This window comes from Mytilus trossulus, chromosome 3 (assembly GCF_036588685.1).
Source record: "Mytilus trossulus isolate FHL-02 chromosome 3, PNRI_Mtr1.1.1.hap1, whole genome shotgun sequence".
Taxonomy (NCBI): Eukaryota; Metazoa; Mollusca; class Bivalvia; order Mytilida; family Mytilidae; genus Mytilus; species Mytilus trossulus.
Window position 1 is genome coordinate 54,466,851 of NC_086375.1, and position 27,641 is coordinate 54,494,491.

Here is a 27,641-nt window from a genome sequence, read left to right on the forward strand (position 1 = left end):
TATTAGAAAAAAAACATATAATCGATTTTAAGTTTATTGAATTTTCTGTGCGGTCTCAAACCTCAATATGGCGTTTTTGAATTTAAACAAAAGACAATGAAGATACCATAAGGATATTCAAACTAATAAACCGAAAACAAACTGTCAATGCCAAAGAAAAACATAAGGGAAACAATGAAAAAAACCCACCATAGTCTACAAAACACTATTTATTAACCTAAAGTTAAGTAACGTGAACTCAACCTATTCTTGAACTGGAGGTGATCTGCTGTTAACAGATCCTTTGCCATTGATGGCTCAATTCGTGTTGCTCGTGTAAGTACTACTTCGTCGCTAAGTCTAATTTACTGATATCGCAATCAAGACTTGTTCGCTACATGTATCTGGATGTAATATATTTATCTTGTGCTGGTTCCCAATTCACATATAATCCTGCTGGCAACGTTATTACCGGTGACCTCAACATTGTTAATAACACTTCTCTACGAAATGTATTATCGAAAGGTCCAAAATATCGTGAGCCTAAATCCATCAATTGGAAATGCAACTTCAAAATTTTGATGGATTCAGTCTAGAATTATGCCATGCAATGGACTAAGTGCGAGAAGGAAGACGGAGACACTCTTTCCGAATGGATTAAGGCAGTGAGGTCGTTGATAAAAACCAGAATAAAGAAACTGAATGGGTCTATCGATGCCCATCCTACGTCAATCTTTAAAGACCCAAATGTTGCAAAACACCTTTCCTTCCTCCAAGACAAATATGTTGTTGTCCCCGCAGATAAGTCCCCAAACAACATCGTTTCTGTGTGTGAAACTCATTACATTACCTGCTTGATAAACGATTTAGGTATTGACAATTCACTTGGAAACTCAACATATACCCTTACGACACTTACCAAAGAGGAAATCCTGGATAATCATAGGTCTGTTCTATGTTCCTTTGGAATTTCAACCGAAAATGAAGAACCTGGAGCTTCCATCACTGTATTGGATACCTAAACTACATAAGTGTCCTTACAAACAACGGTCTATTGCTGGGTCTTCCAATTGCTCCACAAAACCTCTTTCAAAATTATTAACATGTATTTTATCAGCAATCAAAGACGGGCTTCAAAGTTATTGTGAAACTGCCTATTCTAGAGGTGGCGTGAATCAGATGTGGATACTTAAAAATTCCAAAGATCTTTTAGGGTACATACAATCTAACTCTCTTTCATCTTGTAACAGTATTAAAACATTTGACTTGTCTACTCTTTACACAAGTATTCCACATTCCAAACTAAAAGACAAATTGAAAGAGTTGGTATTGCTTTGTTTCATAAAAAAGAATGGCCAACTTAGATACAAGTATCTCATCTTAGGGAGAGACAAATCCTACTTTGTAAAGGATCACTCTGATTCAAACAAAAAAATCTCTGAAACTGATATTATAAAGATAATTGATTTTTTGATTGACATCATATTTGTTACGTTCGGAGGACGTGTTTTTCAACAGACTGTCGGCATCCCAATGGGAACCAACTGTGCCCCTCTACTCACCGACTTGTTTTTTTATTATTATGAAACTGACTTCATGCAGGAACTTCTTAGGAAGAAAGATAAGAAGTTTGTAATATAATAACTTCTTTCCGCTATAAAGATGATGTTTTTTCACTAAGTAATTCAAAATTTGATGACTATGTGGAACACATTTATCCCATCGAGCTAGAGATAAAGGATACTACAGAACCAGTTAAGTCGGCCTCATATCTTGACTTACATCTAGAAATTGACAATGAGGGTCGGGTGAAAACAAAACATTACGACCAAAGAGATGATTTCAGCTTTCCAATTGTGAACTTTCCATTCTTAGAAGCAACATTCCAGCAGCACCTGCATACGGGGTATATATCTCCCAATTGATACGATATTCCCGTGCTTGCATTTCTTATCATGATTTTCTTAATAGAGGGTTACTGCTGACAAGGAAGCTATTAAACCAAGAGTTTCAAATGGTGAAGTTGAAGTCACCCTTTGTAAATTTTATGGACGCCATCACGAGTTGGTTGACCGTTATGGAATAACCGTTTCACAAATGATATCGGATATGATAATTTTTTCACAAACTACGGATTTTCTTATCCCAGGCATAGATTACCTTAGCCGTATTTGGCAAAACTTTTTGGAATTTTGGATCCTCAATGCTCTTCAACTTCGTACTTGTTTGGCTTTAAAAATATTTTGATATGAGCGTCACTGATGAGTCTCATGTAGACGAAACGCGCGTCTGGCGTACTAAATTATAATCATGGTACCTTTGATAAATATTTACACCACTGGGTCGATGCCACTGCTGGTGGACGTTTCGTGCCCGAGGGTATCACCAGCCCAGTAGTCAACACTCTAAGTGTTTAAGTGTTGACATGAATATCAATAATGTGGTAATTTTTATAAATTTCCTGTTTACAAAACTTTGATTTTTTTTTTAAACTAAGGATTTTCTTATCCCAGGCATAGATTACCTTAGCCGTATTTGGCACAATTGTTTGGAATATGGATCCTCAATGCTCGTTAACTTCGTACTTGTTTGGCTTTATAAATATTTTGATGAGTCTTATGTAGACAAAACACGCATATGGCGTACTAAATTATAATTCTGGTACCTTTGATGACTTTTCCTTACGTCGTAACTACAATCCCCTTCCCTTTCATGAATGTGACCTACAATATTAGACTATTTACCGGATTTGTAATCACATATTGAGCAACAAGACGGATGCCACATGTGGAGAAGGATCTGCTCATCTTCTGGAGCACCTGAGATCACCCCTAGTTTTTTGATGGGGTTCGTATTGTTTATTCTTTAGTTTTCTATGTTGTGTCATGTGTACTATTGTTTGTCTGTTTGTCTTTTTCTTTTTTTAGCCATGGCGCAGTCAGTTTGTTTTAGATTTATGAGTTTGACTGTTCCTTTGGTATCTTTCGTCCCTCTTTTATCACTTTTTGGTTCTCTGATGCATTTGTGATAATGGTAGAATTAAAGTGTTTTGCAGACATTTGAAATAAATGTAAAACAGGATAATTGACACATTAAATGAAAATGAGGTTATATCTTAGCATTTAATATGCAGGTGTCGACTGTATCAATCATCTGTTTATCAAACAATAAATGATTGTCATGTTAAGGAAGTATATATAAATAAGTTAAAACTATATAAAATCAATATACAGTTTAGTAAATATTTGAATACTCTTATTGTACAAATTACTTATATACATCTGATAATATCCAACAACTCAAATAAACAGTTTGCTTAAAGATTTAAAGTAAAATAAACAGTCTTCACGAACAAGGTAGGTCCATACAGATTGTATATATGAACAATAAGATTGGAAAGGAGTTCAGGTGGCGGATATTAAATTGTTGTTTAAATTTCCTTTATTTTAACGTCCGCGTGGTTAAGATAACGTCACCTGATATTCTATTATAAGTCTGCTGTAGGCCACCAATTATCAACCAATCAATCATTAGAATGGAATATACTTACATAGAATGAAGGCTCTTGTCAAATATTCTGTTCGTTGTTATTTCATACAAAGATTCTTCAGCAGACCTGAAGCTGCAATACTAATGTGTGGGGCAGACAATATAGGAATATCTGCTTTAGATAGATAATTTAAACTAATGATGTTGCTACTGTGCATCATACCTTTCTTTCTTTTCTTTCTTTGATCGTCGAGGATCCACTCTTGTTGTTTCTGGGTTTTTTTTAATAAGCTTCAACATCGCTATCATTTTTTATGTTTCCTTGTATTTTCTTTTGGCTTCATTTTTGGTATGAGCTTAATTCTATACCAGTTCTTCTTTTTGTACGTCTAATTTCCTTATTATACGACATCTTTTTACGCCTTGAAAGTTATCACTTCTTTATTCATCCATGGTTCAATATATATGTTGTGCTTTAGCTCTGCATTTTATTCCAGTTTTTGTTCCTAAAGTGTTTATATTGTAAACATTATAAAACTTTATATATCCGATTTTTTTTTAATTTCCTTATTTCCTCGTATGTTTCCTTTTTTATTCAATTAGTTTATAATATTTTCGGTAAGGATATCACTTATTAGTTCGCTAAATTATTTACAAACCTTATACCAATGTCCCAGGTTAGAGGGAGGATTGGGATCCCGCTAACATGTTTAACCCCACCACATTATGGATGTATGTGCCTGTCCCAAGTCTGGAGCCTGTAATTCAGTGGTTGTCGTTTGTTTATGTGTTACATATTTGTTTTTCGTTCATTTTTCTTACATAAATAAGGCCGTTAGTTTTCTCGTTTGAATTGTTTTACTTTGTCTTATCGGGGCCTTTTATAGCTGACTATACGGTATGGGCTTTGCTCATTGTTGAAGGCCGTACGGTGACCTATACTTGTTAATGTTTGTGTCATTTTGTGTATCTTTTGAGAATAGTTGTCTCATTGGCAATCATACCTCATTTTTATACTAAAAAGATAAAACACATCGCAACCTAAAAGTTCTCTTAATTTTAAGGGACAATTTTAGTTTTAAAAAAAAATTAGCTATCATCACCTCTATAATCAGACATTTTTTTATTATTTTATAATCTATATGTAGATTTCCCTAATCGACTGTCACAAGAACGCAAAGGTAATAATACATGATGAAAGATTGATTTTTAAATGAAGTTGATAGATGATAAAAAACAGAATCTTTTAAGAATTTGTTGAATCGATTGACAAAAGCAGTTCCTGAAAATATATGAATTATCTGAACTATATCATTGGTCCGATTCGTGACCTAACACAAAATACCCATAAATATTAACAATTATGTAAACAAACCACCATTTTTTTCTGAAAATGTCCTGTATTAAGTCAGGAATATGACAGTTGTTATCAAATAGTTCGTTTCAGTGTATGTTGTTTTGTTGCAGTTTGTTGCATGTTTCTGTGGTTTTGTCCTTTTTCTCTTTTAGTTTAAACTAGGATTCGTTATCGCTTCATGACTATAAAATGGTTGGCAAAAGTACCAGGATTACAATTTAGTACGCCAGACGCGCGTTTCGTCTACATAAGACTAATCAGTGACGCTCATATAAAAATATTGAGAAAGCGAAACAAGTACAAAGTTAAAGAGCATTAAGGATCCGACATTCCAAAAACAGCAATATACTACTGTTGCCTTTTTCTATAGAAAATAAGTGCTACAGATTATCATAAATATGTGTATTGCTTCACTATTGTAGAATATATGTGCTATGAATTTCTTAACCGTAATGATGGTCACGCCACATATGACCACGAATCTGTTCACTTTGTTACGTTAAATCCTGCATTGCTCGTGAATGACCGAATGAGACTAGATTTTACTATGCATTATCACGACCAACACGACAGGTTCGTTCGGATTCTTGTGTGTTCTCCTGTTGCTTGCATCATTATCTTTTTCTGGTGTTATTTATTTTTCCTCCCACCTCTACCGCTTTTGATTGCCCCTGATACCTTTTTCCTGTTTTATAAATTTTAAATACCCAGCAAATTCCCTTTTTTATGTTTAATAGGGGTCCAATGGCAGAGCGTTCTTATAAGTTAATCTACAGTATCACTGATGATTATGAATTCGATCCACATACGTCGCCGGTTCTTTCGACTCCAAATTAACTATGCTTAATAGTTTCCCTGTTGTAGCTTGGTCGTTCTCTCATTCAATCAATCAATTCATTGTGAACAAACAATCATTTGATGTCGTTTATGGTGATTATAGTAATTTAATTATGTGATTAAATCACCAGATAAGAATAAATCCATTACATAAGATAATTGATGTAAGAAAACATTAAGCGTTTATCATGTATCTGCTTATTGACAATGATAGTACCGGAAATTATACATCCTTTATTCAGGTAAATTAAGCTATTTACCCTCTGTGTGATCCATATCTCAAAAGAAACCCATTATGAACTGTTTCTTAGAGAAGAAAACTGCATTTTTTTCTTGGTGTGTTAACATTTACTGTAAAAGGTTGAGAATGCGATAACAAGAATTCAGTACTTTAGACTGATCACTTATTTTCTATTTCTTTTAGAGGTTTCATCGTCATGGAACCATATGGACTAAAATTCATTTTTATTTTTACTGGATACGTCAAACTGGTATTTTCAATAGGTAAGTCTTCCGTACATATTAACATTTATGATCTAGAAAATAAAATAAAAAATGAGGGAGAAGTCAGAATTGTACAAGAATTTTGTAACACAATACTTATTTGTCTACGGTTTTATGTTATATCTCTCCGTCTAAATGTGTGGATTTATTCCATCTAATTGCTTTGCTAAAAAACTAAAATTGTAATACACATATTCTTTATCCTCGCTTCGCTAACAATGATATACTAATACTCAGCTCAATACTGTACAGCAATATGTGTATTTTTCATTTGAATTATATCAGAATTTATTCAGAGTCTTGTATTCATAAAGATAGTTTTACGTTATTTGTTTACAGATGCTGTGTTCATTGGATGTTATGCTAGTCATGATCCAAATGGTACGGCTGTTTTCTCTGGTTCTAAATTTAGCGAACTAGTTAATCAAATGTATGTAAACAACTGTACAGACTTCTGTTATACCAGTAATTTCACTTTTGCAGGCCTCTATGGATGGTTTTGGAAGAGAGAAAGTATTTTTTCATGGCCATTTGGCCATTCTGTCTATTTTTATTTTGGTCAAATATATCTTAACATTGCAGCGTATTGACATATATCAAAAAGAAGATATGGTATGATTGCCAATGAGACAACTATCCACAAAAGACCAAAATGACACAAACATTAACAATTAACAATATACCTGGTTTTTGCATGATATGAAATTTATCAAGCTTTTATTTCATTTCCTAGCACTAGGTCGGTACCGCTTTTGGTGAACTATTAGTTCTCGACAGTATCGTTACCTGCACAAATGGAAAAGAATAAAAACCACCAACACATTCATAAACTTTAAACAGTTATTATATGTTGTCATGCAAACCCAGTATAATTATAAAATATAACTTAACTATGCATATGCGAGAAATCATTAATGTCACTGTAGAAATTCAAATTAGGTAAAGGTCTGCTATGATAAAACACAGTAAAAGATAGACGATGGATGCAAGAGGGGCATTCAAACTCAGAAGTCGAAAATAAACTGACAAAGCCTTCGACAAATATACAGAATGACCTTCTCCCATTTTCTATTCAATGTTACAATGTCGACTGAGATCATAGTCTCTATTGACACACACTCACCCTAATCTAAATAAAGGGGTCATTAGTATACGACTGTTCATTTATAGGGTCTTTGCGTCGGAACTAAACACATTTATTAAAAAAAAACAGTTGTTGGCATGACACGAGTTTTGTTCTTCTCATATATGTTATGATGGTATGATACTAAACCCCTAACGGGAAGGATTGTGCCTGATGTACATACGATGAAATCATAATCTTTCAGTCAGTTTAATTGAAGTCTGGAGCTGGCATGTCAGTTAACTGCTATTAGTCTGTTTTTATTTATGTATTATTGTCATTTTGTTTATTTTCTTTGGTTACAACTTCTGACATCGGACTTCTCTTGAACTGAATTTTAATGTATGTATTGTTATTCGTTTACTTTTCTACATTGGCTAGAGGTATAGGGGGAGGGTTCAGATCTCACAAACATGTTTAACCCCGCCGCATTTTTGCGCCTGTCCCAAGTCAGGAGCCTCTGGTCTTTGTTAGTCTTGTATTATTTTAATTTTAGTTTCTTGTGTACAATTTGGAAATTAGTATGGCGTTCAATATCACTGAACTAGTATATATTTGTTTAGGGGCCAGCTGAAGGACGCTTCCGGGTGCGGGAATTTCTCGCTACATTGAAGACCTGTTGGTGACCTTCTGCTGTTGTTTTTTTTCTATGGTCGGGTTGTTGTCTCTTTGACACATTCCCCAATTCCATTCTCAATTTTATGACTATTCAATCGTCATAAATCGATTAAGCAAAAACAAATCCATCAAAGTAATAAAAAGCAAGGTTAACACAACAACCACGTGCTATAAGATTTTTAATTAAAACAACTATCGTGAAATCAATATTATTCGTGGATTTCGTGGGTAAAGGTAAACCACGAAATTAAATGTTCACCGAATGAAACATTTTCTAAAGGCTTGTATAAAGACTTCGGCAAAACAACGAAATTAAATGTCCAAGAACACGCAAGTTTTCCTTCATACACGGTAATTGGTGCTCACGAAAATAAAGGAATTTACAGTATTCTAAACCGATACCCATCTAAAAAGACAGAACAGGATATCACAACTTCAGGTTCAGTTTTTATTTTGGCACATCGAATTGCTTTTTGTCGAGCCTTCGACTTTTGTCGAAAAAGCGAGACAAAGCGATCCTACATTCCGTCGTCGTCGGTGTCGTCGTCGGCGGCGTCCACAAATATTCACTCTGTGGTTAAAGTTTTTGAAATTTTAATAACTATACTGGATTACTTTCAAACGTGGACAGAAGCTTGTTTATGATCACAAGATAGTATCCAGAAGTAAATTTGGTAAAAATAAAATTCTATTTTTTCCGTATTTTACTTATAAATGGACTTAGTTTTTATGGTGGAAACATTACATTCACTCTGTGGTTAAAGTTTTTTAAATTTTAATAACTTTCTTAAACTATCCTGGGTTTGTACCAAACATGGACAGAAGCTTGTTTATGATCTAAAGATAATATACAGAAGTAAATTCTGAAAAAAAATAAATCCGTTTTTTTTCCATATTTTACTTTTAAATGGACTTAGATTTTCTGCCAGGAAACAACACATTTGCTCTGTGGTTAAATTTTTTAAAAATTTAATAACTTTCTTATACTCCTTTTACTTTGTACCAAACTTAGACAGAAGCTTATTTATGATCAAAAGCTAGAATTTAGAAGGAAATTTTGTTAATATTTTGTACCTGTGTATCTGTATTTTACTTATAAAATGGACTTAGTTTTTCTTCCAGTTAACATAGCATACAGTCTGCAGTTAAAGTTTTTAAACATTTATTAGATTCATAAACTATCCTGGATTTTTACCAAACTTGGACAGAACTTCAGAAGCTTCTTACAATCAAAAGATAGTATCAAAAGGAACATTTTATACTGATTTTTTTCCTCATTTTTGTTGAGCCTGTGATTTTCAGCAGAAGTAGGCGAGACACTGGGTTCCGCGGAACCCTTACAAATTTTTCAATACTTCATCTGTATCCATCCGAGGCACCAATATTGTAAGTTGATTTGTGGTTCATATGGTGTGTGATATTTGAAAAAAAATCAAATCGGATATATTTTATACTTTACGTAGATCTTTTAGCGTGTCATGACGTTATACTTATAAGGCCATTGCAATCGTGAATGATAGTAAAATCATCATGAATGGCTGATACAGATTTATGGCCATAGATTGTACACACATATATATATGAAATTTTCATTTTAACAAGGCTAAGAGAAAAAATATTGAAAAACGTAAGCGGTTTGTTTTACATATCTACTCTATATTTTCCGATATTTAAATGATCATTAGATGTATATGCTTAGTATGATAAAACGTGTATTCTTCTGACAATTACCATCAATACATTTATGGTATACATATCGAAATAATCCATTTATCTGATGTCTGACGAACAACAATTACAGCTCATAACTTGCTTTGTTTTTGTTGTATTTCAGTGTGTCTGTGGTTTAGAATATGAACTTAATACAAATTTGAAATCAGAAGATTCGCTGTGTAACAGAAATTGTTTTGGTGACCTTCAATATGGATGTGGAGGATATAGAGTTATGGCCGTATACCAGTTATTCGGTATTTTTGTTTTTTTACAAATCTCAAGTTGGACCATGTGTCTTCCACTATCCAGAATTGTCCAAAACAGATTACAGCAGATAACACTCAGCCTTGTTCTTAACAGAAATATGCAATTTTTTAATAAATAATGTTTGTTAGACTTTTGATCTTAATGAAGAGTATTATGTTTCATCTTAATTATTTTCAAAATATAATAAATTATTTGCATGAAGGAATGTACAGCAAATTTACATCTGAAACCTGAGAACAGAATTTCATGAAACTTGGTGGCTAATAAGGACATACTATATAGATGTGCATATCTAACGAAAATTATGATTCAATTTTTATTCTACGAGTTTCGCCCCTTTGAACTTATTTGCTTCAGTATACTATTGCAACAGTTTGTCATCGCAACTCCTCTGAAACCACACAACATAATTTCATAAAACTTTGTAGATAATAAGGAAATACTATGTAGATGTGCATATCGACAGGAAATTATGATTCATTGTTTTCTAGTTTTTACCCACCTTTAAACTTATTTACCTCAATAAACTACTGTAACAATGTGTTATCAAAATTTCTCTAAAACCTCACAACAGAACTTCATGAAACCTTTTATATAATAAGGTCATACTATGTAGATGTGCATTTCGATAGAAAATTATGATTCAATTATTTTTTCTTAGTCATTTTATTTGTTCAGTGACAATGTGGGGGCGTGGGGTATGTGAGCGCGCTCACTAAGGTTCTTTTAATTGATTTGAGATTCGAACATCGATTACTTTCTGTGCAAAAAATTACAGTTTTAATTAAAGAACATCAAATGATTTGCTGGCATAAAAGAAGTCTGTCGATGGAAATCTATGGAATTGGCAACCCATAATTAAAAGTGACTTCGGTTCGTCTACACCTATGCCTGTTTACTGTGGTAGCTTTTACTTAATTAGACAAATAGAAATAATCAATGCACTATGCTTCTTTGACTATCTCTTGACCCTCAAAGACAATTTATGGCAGTCTAGGCAACTTTTGAATTAAATTTTCCAAAAGTAAATCCCAATTATATAAGACTTCAACAGTCCTTGTATTAACTGTTAGTTTCGTTTTTGTTTTATTTATTCTCTAGTAGCAAATCTCATTCATCTCTCGACTTTATCAGACACAGGTGGAGATTCATTTGCATTTTTCTTCTCGATTGTCTATTAGCGATTATTCATTATCTCGAGACTCTAATAGACAGTGAACTTTCGAGACCTATGCATTCTTTAATTTTTAAATTCACCCCTACAAAAGTGCGAATAGAGCCCATGAACTTTATTGTCAGCTAACCTTGTAAATCTAATAATTTCAATAAAGCACCATAAAAGGTCAAGACTTATCATATAATTTCTGTTGAGATTGTCATTATCAGATGTATTTGTTTTGTCTCTATTAATCTTAAATGTTTTTAAGGTGTTAGTACAACAAAGAATGACGTGATATCGTCAACGGGAGAAACTGCTATAACAGCGAAAATGTACACTATACAATCTTCAGACGAAATCATGACAGCCACGGCAGGTTTAAGTTATTCTGAAGAAACAACAGCACCATGGAATACACGAATTGAAAAAAATAGTACAAATATGGAACAAAGACCAAACTTCTCAATAAAAACAACGGTTCCACCCTCTATACGTGGAGAAACATTTGTCACTAACATAACATATTCTTTAGAAACAACGGAGCCATACTCTGCAAATTATGTCAACAAAGGTATCAGTGACGTGACAATTGAACCCACCCTCCTCATAGAAACAACGCAATGGTACACTTCTAATTTGCCGCTGAACTACTGCAAATGTCCATGTCATACCGTTAACTCCAAATGGAAGAACATTCTTCATTCTAATATATCGAAACAAGAAATTCTTTATTTAATTGAAGACGAAGTTAAGGAAATTCAAAAAGAAATTGCTATCGACAAAACAGCTACAAGTGCATATCTTAGACGTAAATCTAGTGCCACCGACAAAAGAACATCGTCAGTGACTGTGGGGATACTAGCGGTTATAATTATTGTCGTGGCTTTAATGTTTTTTGTTTGTTTCGATTGCGTTTCAGTTTACCAGAAAATCAATAACTAATTGATATATTTCTAGTCGATATTTTCATCTTTAATGTTTCTCACTGTTTAAAACTAGACATTAAAAAAATCAGGTAAATGTCAAACTGCAACATATGTTTAGTTTTTTTCTTCATTTGTATCGATTGGTGCTTGTATATATCGCAATAACTGTAAATTTTATGCTGTATAATTGTCAGATATTTATCAACAAGTGCAAGCGTTACCTCTTCAAGCTGAAGTACGTTAACTCTACCGAAACATCCTTCAAATGGTCATAGGACATTCGATATTTATTAATTTTTGAATTGTGTCTAACAACTTGTGATCTTGTCATTAATATTTGAATGAGAGCCATGATCTAGACTTTTCCCTAAATAAGTTGTTGCTGCAAGATGTATTATATAGAATTGTTAATAGTATGTAGTTTATTCAAAAATAAAAAAATAAATCAAATTGTAGAAATATAAGAAATATATAAATGTAAATGTATAGCAGAAATTTAAAATACAATCGTCAAGACTACAAAGTGTATATAGTTCAATCATAGATGTTGATATTTGTTTTTTAAATGGAAAAAAAGGGAAATGGTATTTAAGTTTATTTCCAAAACTTAGATTTGTTATCCAAGGATAAGATCACCTTCGCCATATTTCGCAAAACCTTTTTTGATATATTGGTCCTCAATGCTCTTCTTATTCTTACTTAATTTAGCCTCTATAGCCTTCTTTATTCGTGCTTCAATCTTTTTAAAGGTTTAATGCGTAACTCGCACAAAAACGTTTATTCCTGGTATCTGTGATGATTTTATTTAGCAGATACAGTCAAAGGTGTGACATAAAACACTTAATTCTCAACACACAAAAAAAAACGAAAAGATTATATATGATAAACGTCAGTATTCATTATGATGCAGAATTTGAAAACATGGGGAAAAGGTTATTATAGATTTGTATATATCTTATTGAACGTAGTATACAGTTATTCGGGATAGAGTCAGTATCAAAAACATAAAAGACCTTTTTATATGTAATAAGAACAAAACATAATAATACAGGAAGCAGGTAAGTAAATAAAGCAACATTCTACAATAGAATTAGGCATACATATGAAACAAAGCACTAAAAACTCGATACAGTTTAACATAATCGTCTCAGGATCTCACAGCCGATATCCAGTAATTTAGTACCATAATCATTTCGTAGCATTCACAATTTCGTACCAAACAGAAAACATAATTAATCATATTGTACCAAACAGAAAACATAATAAATCATTTCGTACCATATAGAAAACATAATTAATAAAATTGTACCAAACAGAAAACATAATTGATCTTTCGTACTAAACAGAAATCGTTTAATCAATTCGTTCCAAACAGAAAACATAATTATTCAATTCGTACAAAACAATCAATTCGTACCAAAAAGAAAACTTAAATAATCAATTCGTACCAAACAGAAAACATAATTAATCAACTCGTACCAAACAGAAAACATAATTAATCATATTGTATCAAATAGAAAACATAATAAATCATTTCGTACCATATAGAAAACATAATTAATCAAATTGTACCAAACAGAAAACATAATTATTCATTTCGTACCAAACAGAAAACATATTGATCAATTCGTACCAAAAAGAAAACTTAAATAATCAATTCGTACCAAACAGAAAACATAATTAATCAATTCGTACCAAACAGAAAACATAATTAATCAATTAGTTCCAAACAGAAAACAGAATTGATCATTTCGTACCAAACAGAAAACATGCTTAATCAATTCGTACCAAACAGAAAACATAATTATCAATTCGTACCAAACAGAAAACATAATTAATCAAATCGTACCAAACAGAAAACATAATTAATCAATTCGTACCAAACAGAAAACATAATTTATCATTTCGTACCAAACAGAAAACATAATTTATCAATTCATACCAAACAGAAAACATAATTAATCATTTCGTACCAAACAGAAAACATAATTAACCATTTCGTACCAAACAGAAAACATAATAAATCAATTCGTACCAAACAGAAAACATAATTAATCAATTCGTACCAAACAGAAAACAATAATCGATCATTTCGTACCAAACAGAAACCAAATTAATCAATTCGTACCATTTAGAAAACAATGCTTGTCCATTTCTTCTAAACATTACTGTCAACTTATAGTTCAGTTAAAAAAAAATTTTGACGAATTTTTCTAATCTTAAACTACAAAATCTATGTTATATACCCATAGTTTTAATTATACAGTATTTTAAAGATAATTGACATGAAGAATAATTGATTACATAACTATACTCTATACCAGATGGTGTTAAAAATTGGATGAAATATAATAGCAACCCTCTCTTATACATACAATATAAAATAAATCACTAATGAATGATATCTTGTTTCTAGAATGCAAATTTCCACTTATAAATCTTGACACTGACATATAAACATGTTCAGAATAAGGGATTTTTCCCCTGAATGCATGCTTCTTTAAGAATAGAATGCATTTCCTTTTCGTATGCAATGCGTTGCATTAAAAGTGAAATTCGTTTTAGCCTCAGGGATGTTACAACAAAAGATTATCTGAATGAAGTAACGAAAGACCTTGTCTAAAACTTGTGGTTAAAACTATTATTCTTCCAATACTTCATCATCTCTTTTTAACATTACAAAACCCAAATGCTGAAATGATTAAGAAAATAAATGATGCTATTTATTATTTTTTATGGAACTCACCAGTTCATAGAGTTGAAAAAGAAGTGTTACACCTGGATTATAAGAATGGTGGTTTAAATTCATCTATTTATGATAGCATTAAAATGTACATGGACAAGCAAATTGTTTAGTCCTAACTGTAAATGGTTAAATATTTTATTTACAAATATAGATAGAGAAAAATTGTTCAAACTAGGAAATAGTTACACAACAAATACTATTTCAAATGTCAAAAACAAATTTTGGATTGATGTTTTTAAAGTATGGCAATATTTTGTAGATAAAGATATAACTTCTACATGGAAATATTTTCTTGCTAGTCCATTATGGACGAATAAGAATATAAATATCAACAGCAAACATGTATTTTATAGAAGTTGGTATAATAAAGGTATTATTTTTGTAAATAATGTGATTAGTAATAGTGGAAAGTTTCTCACCTATGGGGAAATAAAAGACATATTTGATATTTCTTGGAATATAATGATGTATAATAGTATCATTTCAGCATTAAATAAGACAAAGAAGCTATATTCAAGGGGAGATAATAAGCTCACAGAAACTTTTATTCCCTCGTTTGTTTAAACCATTTTAAAATGAAAAAAGGGAACTAAAGATACCTATTGGATATTAATACCTAAAGTGGTTCCTAATGGGGAGAAAAAGTGGAATGAAATTTTGGAACTCAATGAATTGGAATGGAGAGAAATTTTCTAACTTCTTTTTGCAGTTACTAATAACACAAAATTACACTGGTTACAGTTTAGAGTAAATCATAGAATATAAGCCACAAACACATTTTTGTGTAAAATTAATGTCATAAATAGTTAACTATGTAATTTTTGTAAGGAAGAAATAGAAACTATAGAACATGTACTATGGAATTGTGGAAATGTCCAGAATTTATTAGAAGAAATAGATATATGGTTTTTATCTAAACGTATAAGTATCTCATTCACCAAAAACATGTTTTGTTTGGTGATGTCTCACATGTATACAAGGGTGAAATTTCAATCTATTTGAGAGTTTCAATAATTTGTGGATTCAATTTCATCATTTGTTCGATTGTAATTAAAGTCCTCTTATAATTCATATGTGAAAAACATGATAGAAAGTTAATTTGTGAACTAACATCAAAAATATTCTTCAGAACATTATATTCATATTTTTTTCTGTATTTATTTTTTCATTTTTTTTTATCATTTTAAATTCATTTAATTTTACTTATTTTTCCTCAAAATTTCCATTCTTAAAAAACTATAAAACTTAGAATATCTGTATGTTTGTTAAAATAATTATTCTAATATGATGAATTAATTGTGGTCCTTATTTTTGAACTTTTATTATGTTTTGTTTTTTTAAGCAAATATAAAATGTGGTATTACTTTCATCTTTTATTGACAACTACACAATACAAACATAAAAAAAAAATACATTTACTTTAATACATAAGTCAATCTGTACAGATTTATGATAGACGAAAAAACTAGAAAAACATGTATAATACATTGAAAATTTAGTTTGATAACAGGTTTTGGTACATGTTTTAGCAACATCTTTATTCGAATGTGAAAATACCTTTTTCTGACGTTCTGTAAAACTATTGAAATGCTATTTGATTTTAAAAGATTCGGTAAAAGAATTTATCTACTAAAATAAAATTTCAAAAGGACAATGGAAAATAAATGATATTCATCTTCAACAGTTAAAATACAATAAAAAGAACATCTCTCTCTCGGGACGAAAATTTTCATAACACCAAGTTTTCAGCAAAATTGGAGCCACCTCACATATAATTTTATAAAGCCACTTCTTTAACTTAAATCCAAATTAGACGTTTACAGTAGTTTTCAACAACATGAACCTGTTTATAAAAAGCATAAAACACTTTTGAAATGACTATCAACAAAAAACATTTTAATTAACATAGGTTTAGGTGTTGTAAAAGGCAACCAACTCAAAATCAGGGAACTATTTTTTAAACCATGAATTTCCATTTTTTTTTTACAATTTGATGTTTTAGACTCACATTATCATCCCATATAGATATTTCCTATTAATAAGGTAAAAAAAAAACATGTTTTTTAATCATTTTAAAGTTTGAAATAATCGTTTTAATACGTTAAAAATAATGGGATAAAAACGATCTAGATCCATGTTTATTAATCTGTGCATTTTCATTTAAGACCGTATCAATCCATTTTGACAAAGCTTTATATTTATTTTATTTCTTTCGTGTAGATGTCAAGCCCAAATGCATGAACCCTATAATTATTGCTATTAAGAATATAGATACACCATCATTATCAACCGTTTCATTAAATAGTGTATTCGAAAATAAATACAAAAAGAAAATAGTTTATGTATCATGATAATACTGCCATATTGAAAGACAATCAAAGAACACAAACAATGAAATAATTGCTACAATAACCATAACTCCTACATATCCCATGACAGCAGACGATAACCGATCATCCGTGGCACTTGTTTTCATACTTCTGTATCTTGCTGTTTCGTTTTTGCGGATTTCTAATGTCTTTTTAAGTTCCAATACCTTCTTATCAATTTCAGCATTCGAGATGTTGTGGAGAATATTTCCCTCTGAAATAGCAGAACAACAATGAAATCCGAGAAGACTTATGAAAAACAATGAAAATCGAGAAGACTTTTGCAAGACTACGTTTTATCAAAATGGCATGCCGTGTTATTATAACGAGTCACCTTATAATACCGAAGATCAATTAAAGTGTTAACGGCCTGTCCATAACGCTTGCTCAAATGTGTAGTTTTTTATATTAAAAGTTCATTTGTTTTGTGATCTTTTATGCAGTTTAAACAGCTTTTTTCTTCAATACATCAATAAAAAGCGATCGAAAGTTAATACAAGTAATGACGTTTTACAACGTTTTTTACTACTGACTATCAATAATGTGCAATTTTTTAAAACAATTTTTTTAGCATGAAAATATCTCGTAAAATAAACATTGAATCACTATTTGTACGGATGATGGATACGCAACTTTCTTAAACATTGTTAATGAAAAGATGTCGAATTGATGTGCATTTTTTTTTGTAAAAATGTATTCACCTAAAAGTTTCAGCATGACAGAAGTATTGGTCTGACTATAACTCGTCGAATTTCCAGCATAACACATGTATGTTCCCTCGTCTGAATTACTCATGAAGTTAATAGTGAAATTTGAATATTTCGAATCACTAATATTGTTGACAGTAGAAGTGTTGATTTTTTCCAGGTAAACGTCTGTTTGACCAGGATTGTCAGAAACATTACAATAAAGTGTAACGGGATTCCCTTTTCTGACGTACAATGTAGGAACAATGATGCGTTGTTCTGAAATATTAAAAAAAAATCAAAGAAGATAGAAAAATGGTAAATCATGCTGAAATTTTAAGTGCACTTTCACCATTTGCCATTTAGTTTAATTGAACAACATGCATGAGTTAGACCGTTAGTTTTCTCATTGAATTGTTTTATATTTTCCAAGTAGCTGACCTTGAAAGCCGAAAATAAAACAAGTTTGTTCGTGTTTTATGAAGGCCGTACTGTTACATATAACTGTTTACATTCACTTCATTTAAACTTTGATGGATAGTTGTCTCACTTCCCAAATGCTATCGGATATGTCCATTACGTCATAACATCAATTGCCTTCTCTTTCATGAATATAACCTATCGAAGTATACTATTTACCGGATTTGTTATCAAATAAGCAATATGGCGGGTGCCACATGATGAGCAGGATCTGCTTACGCTTCCGGAACACCGGAGGTCTTTCCTAGTTTTTGGTTGGTTTGGGGTTGCTTATTCTTTAGTTTTCTATGTTGTGTACTATTGTTTGTCTGATTGTCCTTTTCATTTTATCCATGGCGTTGTCAGTTTATTTTCAATTTATGAGTTTGACTGTTCCTCTGGAATCCTTCGTTCCTCTTTTGCAATCACACAACATTGCCATATTTATAAATTTATAAAGATTAAAACTAATAAAAGGATGAAAATGTGACTTATCCACTCAAAAATATTTGTATGTTATATGTTTCTATTTGAAGGTACTTATATATATATGCTATTGTTATTGACCAAGCAAGTCGGTATATGTTATTCAATCTGCGCATCTCGAGTGACCCAGCTTAACCCGAACGACATAGGAATTCGGGTTATTTGGTCATCTCGTGCTGTGCAGATTAAATGCATATATCGATTTGGTTGGTCAATAACTGTTTTAACATATGACGCAATAAATTTACGTCAGCGTTTTAGAAATTTAGAAAAGTGGACGATATTCCGCATTCCACGGATCCTAAGATAGTTTCTTGTAGAATAAAGACAAAAAGAAATACGACTTTGGTAAGTTTTAAATTGATAACTTTTTTTATATTATGGCATATTCAAAAATTGCAATTTGATGGTAGATCTTTTTTATCGTTTCTGTTAAATTTATTCCAAATTCTTATTTAATTAGAGGCGATTAAAATTTTGACAAATAATGTATTTTCAAATTGGTGTATGAAAAAAAATCGTAACTGAAAGGGTTATTGAGGTTAAAATAATTACTTTTGAATTTCTTTCTCCAATTATACGCTTTGAGAAAGATGTTATTTTACCTTTAAATAAATGTTCAATAAGCAGAAAATACCTTTCTCTTTCCAATCTTTTACTACCCTAGCCCCCCCTCCAATTTTTTTTCATCTACTGTTTTAATTTTTAAGATACGTCCATCTAAATGAAGTCTGATGGTTCTTCACACCTTTGCTGTGCATTATCAAGATTGTAGCACAGTAAGAAAAAGGGATTTTACCCATGCCATGTGTTAAGATTTATATAGACTCTTAAAATTCAAGAGTCTATCTAAAAATGAGGATAAATTATATATGGCCTTCCAAATAACGCTTAGATCCCTAACATCACTGGAGAGACATTTATTGTCGAAATGCAGATCTCGTGTACAAACAAAGTATTGACACCTTATGTGTGTGGCATAACATCGTGGCCACAAGTTAATTGTTTTCTATTTAGTATTACATTTACAGTAAAATCCATTTTGTTACATCTTGTGATCAATTTTATTTGGCAATCACCAATGGCAGTCAGCAGGGTTAAAGAACATCAGTTGTTCGACTTGTTAGTGATATGCGTTTTGTTTAAATATACTTTTTCACTTTTTTGGGGTCATTTAGAAAATGTTGTTTGTGTATTTAGACCCTTCTACAACAAAATCTGTTTTACATGCACATGTATAAAAGTTGCGGGTTTTATCCAACGCAATCATAGGATTGAAAGTAGTTTTCAATTTAGACTTGTTTATATAGAACCTAAATATATTTATGTATGAACTGAAAAGGACGAATACATGCAATTCAATCGAAATGCTCAATTTCTCACCATGTTTATCCATTACACTAGGTAATGCCGAAATGTCGCTAACTTTTGCGAATATATTATAATTCTCATAGTGTAAAAAAAATCAGAAAAATGTAAATTATGCCTTTGTATAGAATGTGGAACGATATTTATCCACTCGAGACAGTCAAATTTTTAAAATTTGAAACGCGATGTTTTTCAAGCTTTTTAGATATTTAAAATTTAACTTTCGAGAGTTAACATATATCGTACTGCATTTAATTCAGTGGTGGGAATTGTTTCTCTATGATTTAACGAGATCAAGACAAATTAATTCATTCCATTTAAATGATAGCCAAAAAAGATGTCTTTCTTCATAGCGTCACAATAGGACTTTCAGGGAAAAGCAAGAAAATTTTACGTTATGAATAAAGGCAGCAGTTGTATACCGCTTTTCGATAGTCTAAAATCGATTAAGCGTAAACAAATCCGGGTAAACACCAAACCCGGAGGAAACACATTAACTATAAGAGTAAAACAACGGAACATCAAAAACAAAAGCCAACATAAATAGTCTTTTTGATAACAACTGCAATATGCATGACTAGGTCGAATATTGACCAACGAAAAACTGAAATCTAACGTACCACACGTTAGGTATGTACACCTTTAAGGCGCCAAAAAATTATAGAATTTTCCTAACCTGATTTTTGGGTCAATATGACCGTACGAGTCATTGATGAAGTAAAAATCATACGGTTGTGCACTTCCTTTTTTGCCACGGCATTAGAAAGTACCCAATATTAATGATGTTAAACTTTTTCATATTTTTTACCTTTTTTTAGGCTGTTTTTATGAGAAAAACATTTTCACAAATAAACTTGTTTAATACTTGAAATAAAAGATGAAGTGAACAAATCGGTATAAAAGCTTACGTAAAATTACTATAGGTTAGTGTTTAAATTTGAAAGTTAAAGAAAATTTTGTTGTTTTCTCTTGTCAAATTGACATTGGTATTTCTCTACACAAATCATATTATTTCAACTTCTTTATTATGAATGATTAAACAAATAAATATCTAAGAATTTAAAAATTAAAAAATGATTTTAGATGTACATACTTTTGGTAAAATCATCTTTTTTTCCCTTCACACATTTTCTCAATATTTTGACTGACAGGATTGATTATGAAATTTGAAAATGTTTCATCAGTATGTTTGTTTTAAAACGCATGCACTTTTGTTTTGATAACTATTTGCACCTATTCCTCGAACGCACTAATAATTTAACAGGTAAATTGTCGGCAGCTCAAAGGATGTTGGCATTTAAAGAATAAGTACAGAATTCATTTTAGTTTAGTTTGATTATAATATTTTTTAAATTCAGTGATACAGTGTAGTTTTTTTAAATGTTCTTGAAATAATTCCGTACCGAGATTTCAACAAGACTTACACCTCAGAGGAATACATCCTTGAATAAAAAGATTCAACATGTCATGTAAAGGAGAAATCGTGTGGAAATTAGACAAAATAATATATATTCTTTTTCTTCGCCTTGAACATAACGGATGAATGTATTATATGATGGAAATAAATGTAAAACATCTTTGCATTTTTCTAATGTTAAATATAAATAAGCCATAATTGACAGACACATTGCACGATTCTACCGGGGGGACTTGGTTTCGAACGTATCGTAAGATATGTCATAAAATATATCTTAGGACTAACATTATGACCATTTTTTGACCACCATATGTTATAGAATGTAGATCAAAGCTATCTTAAAATAGTCATAACTGTGATGCTCATATGTATGTCATAAGTGAAAATATTTGTCCTTATGTTATTATATAAAATGAACTTAATTATCATAACTATTCTTATTATTTGCAAATATTTAGTTTGTATATATGGTCCGGACCATATGAGAATTTGGACCATACCCGTATACCTTAAACTCTTCACAAGGTATGACCTTTCTAGTTGTTTCGTCATTAAAACAAATATGTTTTAAAAAGAAAATTAACTAAACTAGATGCTCTAAATAGCCTGTGTCGCTCACCTTGGCATATGTGAATATTAAACAAAAGAATCAGATAGATTCATGATTATGGTGATGTGTTTGTACATCTTACTTTACTGAACATTCTTGCTGCTTACAGTTATCTCTATCTATAATGAACTTGACCCAGAAGTTTCAGTGGAAAATGTTTGTAAAAATTTACGCATTTTATGAAAATTGTAAAAAAAATTAATATAAAGGGCAATAACTCCTTAAGGGGTCAATTGACCATTTCAGTCATGTTGACTTATTTGTAAATCTTACCTTTCTTAACATTATTGCTGTTTACAGGTTATCTCTTTCTATAATAGTATTCAAGATAATAACCAAGAACATCAAAATGTCCTTAAAATTACCAACTTAGGGGCAGCAACCCAACAACGGGTTGTCCGAATCATCTGAAAATTTAAGGGCAGATAAATCTTGACCTGATTAACAATTTTACCCCCATGTTTGATTTGCTCTAAATGCTTTGGTTTTTGAGTTATAAGCCAAAATTTGCATTTTACCCCTATGTTCTGTTTATAGCCATTGCGACACATTTTTTAAACAAGATAGGTGGTTATCTCAGTTTTAGTTTGTTACCCAGATTTATTTTCTATGAATCTATTTATGACTTTTGAACAGCAGAATACTACTGTTGACTTTATTTTTGACAAAAAAAAAATTTTTTTTTTATCCCCTTAGCAATGGGCCATTTCAGTTAATTTCTGACAGGTGGGGATGGATGGGGCGATTTTTGTTCATACCTATAAGAAAAAAAACATCATGAAAAACTACCTATCAGATGTATAAATAAAGACCTATCAGATGTAGAGTTTCTATTCATATTGGGTGGATGGGCTTTCATGGGACAAGTTGACCTATCAGAATTTTTTACTGCAAGGATTGTACCAATCAGAATTTTAAATCCAATACCAGGTAATGCATAATAGGAAACTGTCTACATTCCGAAGCACCCCTAAGATCTGACAAAGGTATTTTTTGTAACCCCTAAGATGTAATTATCTTTAATTACTTACTGTCGCAAGACCCTCAGAAATTGTTGCGTAAAAGTGTACATGTCATTGAAAAAACCCAAAATTTCACCCCTAAGATGTATAAATTTTACACCTCTCAGAAAGGGCCATCCATCCCCCATTATCAGATATTAACTGGAATGGCCCAATGAACGTCATAAGGTTATATCAGACTGCATATTTTGTAGTAAAATAATCAGTAAAACTATTCTTTCATATTTATCTCCTGTAAAAACTTTATCAATGTACAAAAAATGATTATATAACTATATGAGGAAAACTTGTTCAGCATGCTGTATGAAACCATTAAATTCTGAATTCTAAAACTTAATCCATATGCACATATAGTGTATAAACATTGGTTAGTGTAAATGTTAATTTCACTTTTATCTTTTTAAGAAATGATGAATGGCAGCAAATAAAAGATTTGTTATACCCTGAAAAGCAAACATACATTTGAGGAAAAATCACAACACTATTTTTAAAATCAATCTTCTATAAGTGTTTTGGTGAAACCTACTTCCTGTAACAGACAATTGAGTGGTTGTACTCTGTCCAGTTCCTACACTGTTGGCGGCAAAACATGTGTAAGTTGCTACATCATTTTGGTCTGCATTAAAGATAGTCAGAGACGGTGTGCTAGTAGTAATGCCATTATATTTGTTGTTGTTGGTTTTTGATCTAATTTTTGTTATGCTACTACCAATATTTCTTTGCCAGTAAACATCAGTGACAGCAAGGTTAGATGTAACAGTGCACCCCAAGGTAATAGAGCTACCAGTGTTGACAAAATATGATGATTGTTGCACTTGAACTGTTGGCACACCTACAATGAAACACACAAAAAATTACTAATAACAGATCTTTTCCTTTTTTCAATATCTACTTCTAATTGTCTTCATGACTGATAAAAACTGAAACATCAAATAATATAACTAGAGGCTCTAAAGAGCCTGTGTCGCATACCTCGGTCTATGTGAATATCAAACAAAGAACGCAGATGCATTCATGACAAAATTGTGTTTTGGTGATGGCGATGTGTATGCACATCTTACTTTACTGAATATTCTCGCTGCTTACAATTTTTTCTATCTATAAGGATCTTATCCCAGTAGTTTCAGTGGAAAATGTATGTAAAAATTTACAAATTCTATGAAAATTGTTAAAAATTTACTATAAAGGACAATTACTCCTTAGGGGGTCAATTGACCATTATGGTCATGTTGACTTAATGTTAGGTCTTACTTTGCTGTACATTATTGCTCTATCTATAATAATATTCAAGATTATTACAAAAAACGGCAAAATTTCCTTATAATAACCAATTCGGGGACAGCAATCTAACAACTGGTTGTCCAATCCATCTGAAAATTTCAGGTCAGATAGATCTTCCTTCACCTGATAAACAAATGAAATTCGTCAGATTTGGTCTAAATGCTTTGGTTTTTGAGTTATAAGCTAAACACTACATTTGACCCGTATGTTCTATTTTTAGCCATGGCAGCCATCTTAATTGGTAAGCCGGGTCACCCCACACTATTTTTTTAAAATAGATACCCAAATGATGATTGTGGATAAGTTTGAATTAATTTGGCCAAGTAGTTTTAGAGGAGAGAATTTTTGCAAAAGATTACTAAGATTTACGAAAAATGGATAAAATTGACTATAAAGGGCAATAAATCCTAAAGGGGCAACTGACCATTTCGGTCATGTTGACTTATTTGTAAATCTGCTATTGCTTTATTGCTATTGCATTATTGCTGTTTTTAGTTTACCGCTATCAATAATAATATTCAAGATAATAAACCAAGATAGAAAAATTTCCATAAAATTAACAATTCAGGGGCAGCAACCCAACAAAGGGTTGTCCGATTCATCTGAAAATTTCAGAGCAGATAGATCTTGACCTGATAAACAATTTAACCTCTTTGTCAGATTTGCTATAAATGCATTGTTTTTTTTAGTTATAAGCCAAAACCCGCATTTTACCCCTATTTTCTATTTTAAGCAATGGTGACCCTCTTGATTGGTCACCGACACAATTTCTAAACTAGATACCCCAATGAGGAGGTTGGCCAAGTTTGGTAAAATTTGGCATGGTAGTTTCAAATGAGAAGATTTTTGTAAAAGTTAACAACGACGGACGCAGGACAACGACGACACCGACGGACGACGGACGACGGACGCCAAGTGATTGGAAAAGCTCACTTGGACTTTGGGCCAGTTGAGCTAATAAAAATAAGCAATTTCACACAGTTAATTTTGCTCACTATACTTTGCTTCTGTAAGTACAATAAGATGTCAAAATCAAATGCACATCAGGTAAAAGGAAGTTTTGTTACTTTACGTATACCGGGTCTAGTGATTTACCATATTTATTATGTAAAGTAGATGACATTAAAGGTCAAGGACCACAGTTTATTTAATTTGATTTTTGAAAATGGGGTACTGCAGTCGGGTTACGATATTGGTGATCTAAGGCTTCTTAGAAAAATCGTAGACACATCGGAATTGCCAGAGACCTCTATATCACTGCACACAGATGCAAAGAAGGCTAGCTTGTCACTCGCAATCAAAAGGTGTAACTGAACAGGTTCGTGTACAACAAAGACGGCCAAATGCAGAAAATCTATGGTACCCTGTTGCAGTAAATGTCATTCTAAGCAAACATGCAAGAATACAGTTAGCGATGAAAACTAAGATCAACTGACTTGCATCTATATTGAATGTTTATGTAGCCTTTGAAATGTAAAATTAATACATTTGTATGTACTTATTTATTTTTTTAAGATACAGTTTATTGTACTATTGAAACGTTTCTATTGCATATTTGAAAAACATACCTAATGGTCCAAATACGCAAATGGTTCGGCCCGTTAATAACCAAACGAGTATAATACTCACATGGTCCGACTATACGCGTACGATCGGACCATATGAGTATACGCCTATGGTCATGACCATACGCGTATGGTCCAAATACTCATATGGTCCGGAACATATACATGGAAGTAAAACCTGTCAATATAATACTTCCATGGTATATAAATAAGAAAAATCTTAAACTTCGCGTTGATGTATTATCATACATGCAGTGTTAGTTGATTGTGAATACTTTTAAGATACGGTACAGTGAGTACCCGCTAAATGAAATGCCTGTGCAAATACGTAAATAAAGTATTTAATAAGGAAAGAAATAATATGTATAGTTATTATAAAAAGTAATGAATAAGAAGAAGAAAAAAATTTACGTTGCAGGAGATTCAAATTTTAATTGCAAAGAGGAGAAAACCAAATATTTACTATTTTGCCGACTGAGCAACACAACTTTTATTTTTATTGTAATGAGCATGAAATTATACATGAAAAGTAATACAAATTTTAGTTAATAATCATAAGACCATCATAAGTTGCGAGGTGTCTTAAGTTTACGACAGAAAGTATGATAAATCGTAACTTAAGGCACTTTCGAAAACGTACCTTACGATTAATACATGTCCTAAGACCATCATAAGACATGTCTTAATCATAAGATATTTTCGAAAAACCAGGCCCCAGGGCATCAAGTTTGATATGGTATTTCTCCACTCGAGACAAGAAAATTATCAAATTTAAAAAGCAAGGTTTGCCGACCTTTCCTAATATTGAAAATTTAAATGTCGAAGGTAGGGAAATATCGTTTTGCACCAGATATCGGGCCAACATTCGATAGGTCTAAATAAAGTTATCAGACTCATCTGCCCATTTGAATTTGTTCCTGATAATATATATAATTCCTTTACGATTTTTTCTTAGGTACAATGAATAATTTCCATGTTTAATTATGAATATTAATATGAAATGGGTCGCGTTTTTACAAAATTTAGTCAACACCTGTTAAAACATTAGTTTCTTAGTTGTTGATACGTAAAAAAAATGGAATAAACCTTATAATAAAACATGTGTGTACATCTGGAATTAAACGGAACTGAATTTTGGTACGTAGATGACTAATAAGCTAATTTGTATACCTTTAGAAGTCGTTTGAAAAACTTGACTACTTAAATTAGCATATTGTGTGAAATCCATAATGTTGTCTTCTGGAGGCTGTGTGACTATTTTAAGAAGTTCCGGTTCTTGTTTTTTGTTCAAATTGCTGACAATTGCGTAAACATGGATGTTGCTGCTTCGGGTTATATTGGCCTCTTTAGCTGTTTCACTTTGATTAACGTTTGATATTTCACCATCAGTCAACAACATCACAACTTTTGAAACATTATCTCTGTCACCATGATGAGTTGGAAACATTTCATTTCGCACTTTCCTAAATGCAGCAGCTATATTTGTCATTCCAGATATATGGGATATCTTGTCTATAGCTTGAAATACATCTAGTTTGGTTGAATATTGTATCATATGAAACTCAATTTTTGCTGTATTAGTAAATGAAAGTATACCAACACGGACATCTCCGGAATCTATGTCTGCATTGGCAAGAACATTTTTACAAAACAATAGCAT

At 31.6% G+C, this 27,641-nt stretch overlaps 2 protein-coding genes across 2 annotated transcripts; one reads left to right on the forward strand and one right to left on the reverse strand.

Moving 5' to 3' along the window:
- The first annotated feature begins 9,747 nt into the window (after positions 1 to 9,747).
- On the forward strand, positions 9,748 to 12,317 carry LOC134709553 (uncharacterized). Its single transcript, XM_063569712.1, has 2 exons — positions 9,748 to 9,874; positions 11,315 to 12,317. The coding sequence occupies exons 1-2, from the start codon at positions 9,853 to 9,855 to the stop codon at positions 11,986 to 11,988; spliced, it is 696 nt and encodes a 231-aa protein (XP_063425782.1). The 5' UTR covers positions 9,748 to 9,852; the 3' UTR covers positions 11,989 to 12,317.
- Positions 12,318 to 17,056: 4,739 nt separating this feature from the next.
- Positions 17,057 to 27,641, reverse strand: LOC134710885 (collagen alpha-5(VI) chain-like). The gene is made up of 3 exons (XM_063571294.1): positions 27,152 to 27,641; positions 23,662 to 23,967; positions 17,057 to 17,301 (listed from the first exon to the last, which is right to left on the reverse strand). The coding sequence occupies exons 1-3, from the start codon at positions 27,639 to 27,641 to the stop codon at positions 17,057 to 17,059; spliced, it is 1,041 nt and encodes a 346-aa protein (XP_063427364.1).

What these genes read in the sequence shown, in the direction of transcription:
- LOC134709553 (XM_063569712.1), top strand. Translation starts at nt 9,853, where the DNA reads ATGGCCGTATACCAGTTATTCG. An exon ending in GGCCGTATACCAGTTATTCG is followed by an intron (nt 9,875 to 11,314) that starts GTATTTTTGTTT and finishes AATGTTTTTAAG; the next exon opens with GTGTTAGTACAACAAAGAAT.
- LOC134710885 (XM_063571294.1), bottom strand. Translation starts at nt 27,641, where the DNA reads ATGCTATTGTTTTGTAAAAATGTTCTTGCCAATGCAGACATAGATTCC. An exon ending in TTTTCAAACGACTTCTAAAG is followed by an intron (nt 23,968 to 27,151) that starts GTATACAAATTA and finishes GTTTCATTGTAG; the next exon opens with GTGTGCCAACAGTTCAAGTG. An exon ending in TCAATTGTCTGTTACAGGAA is followed by an intron (nt 17,302 to 23,661) that starts GTAGGTTTCACC and finishes CTGCTATTTCAG; the next exon opens with AGGGAAATATTCTCCACAAC.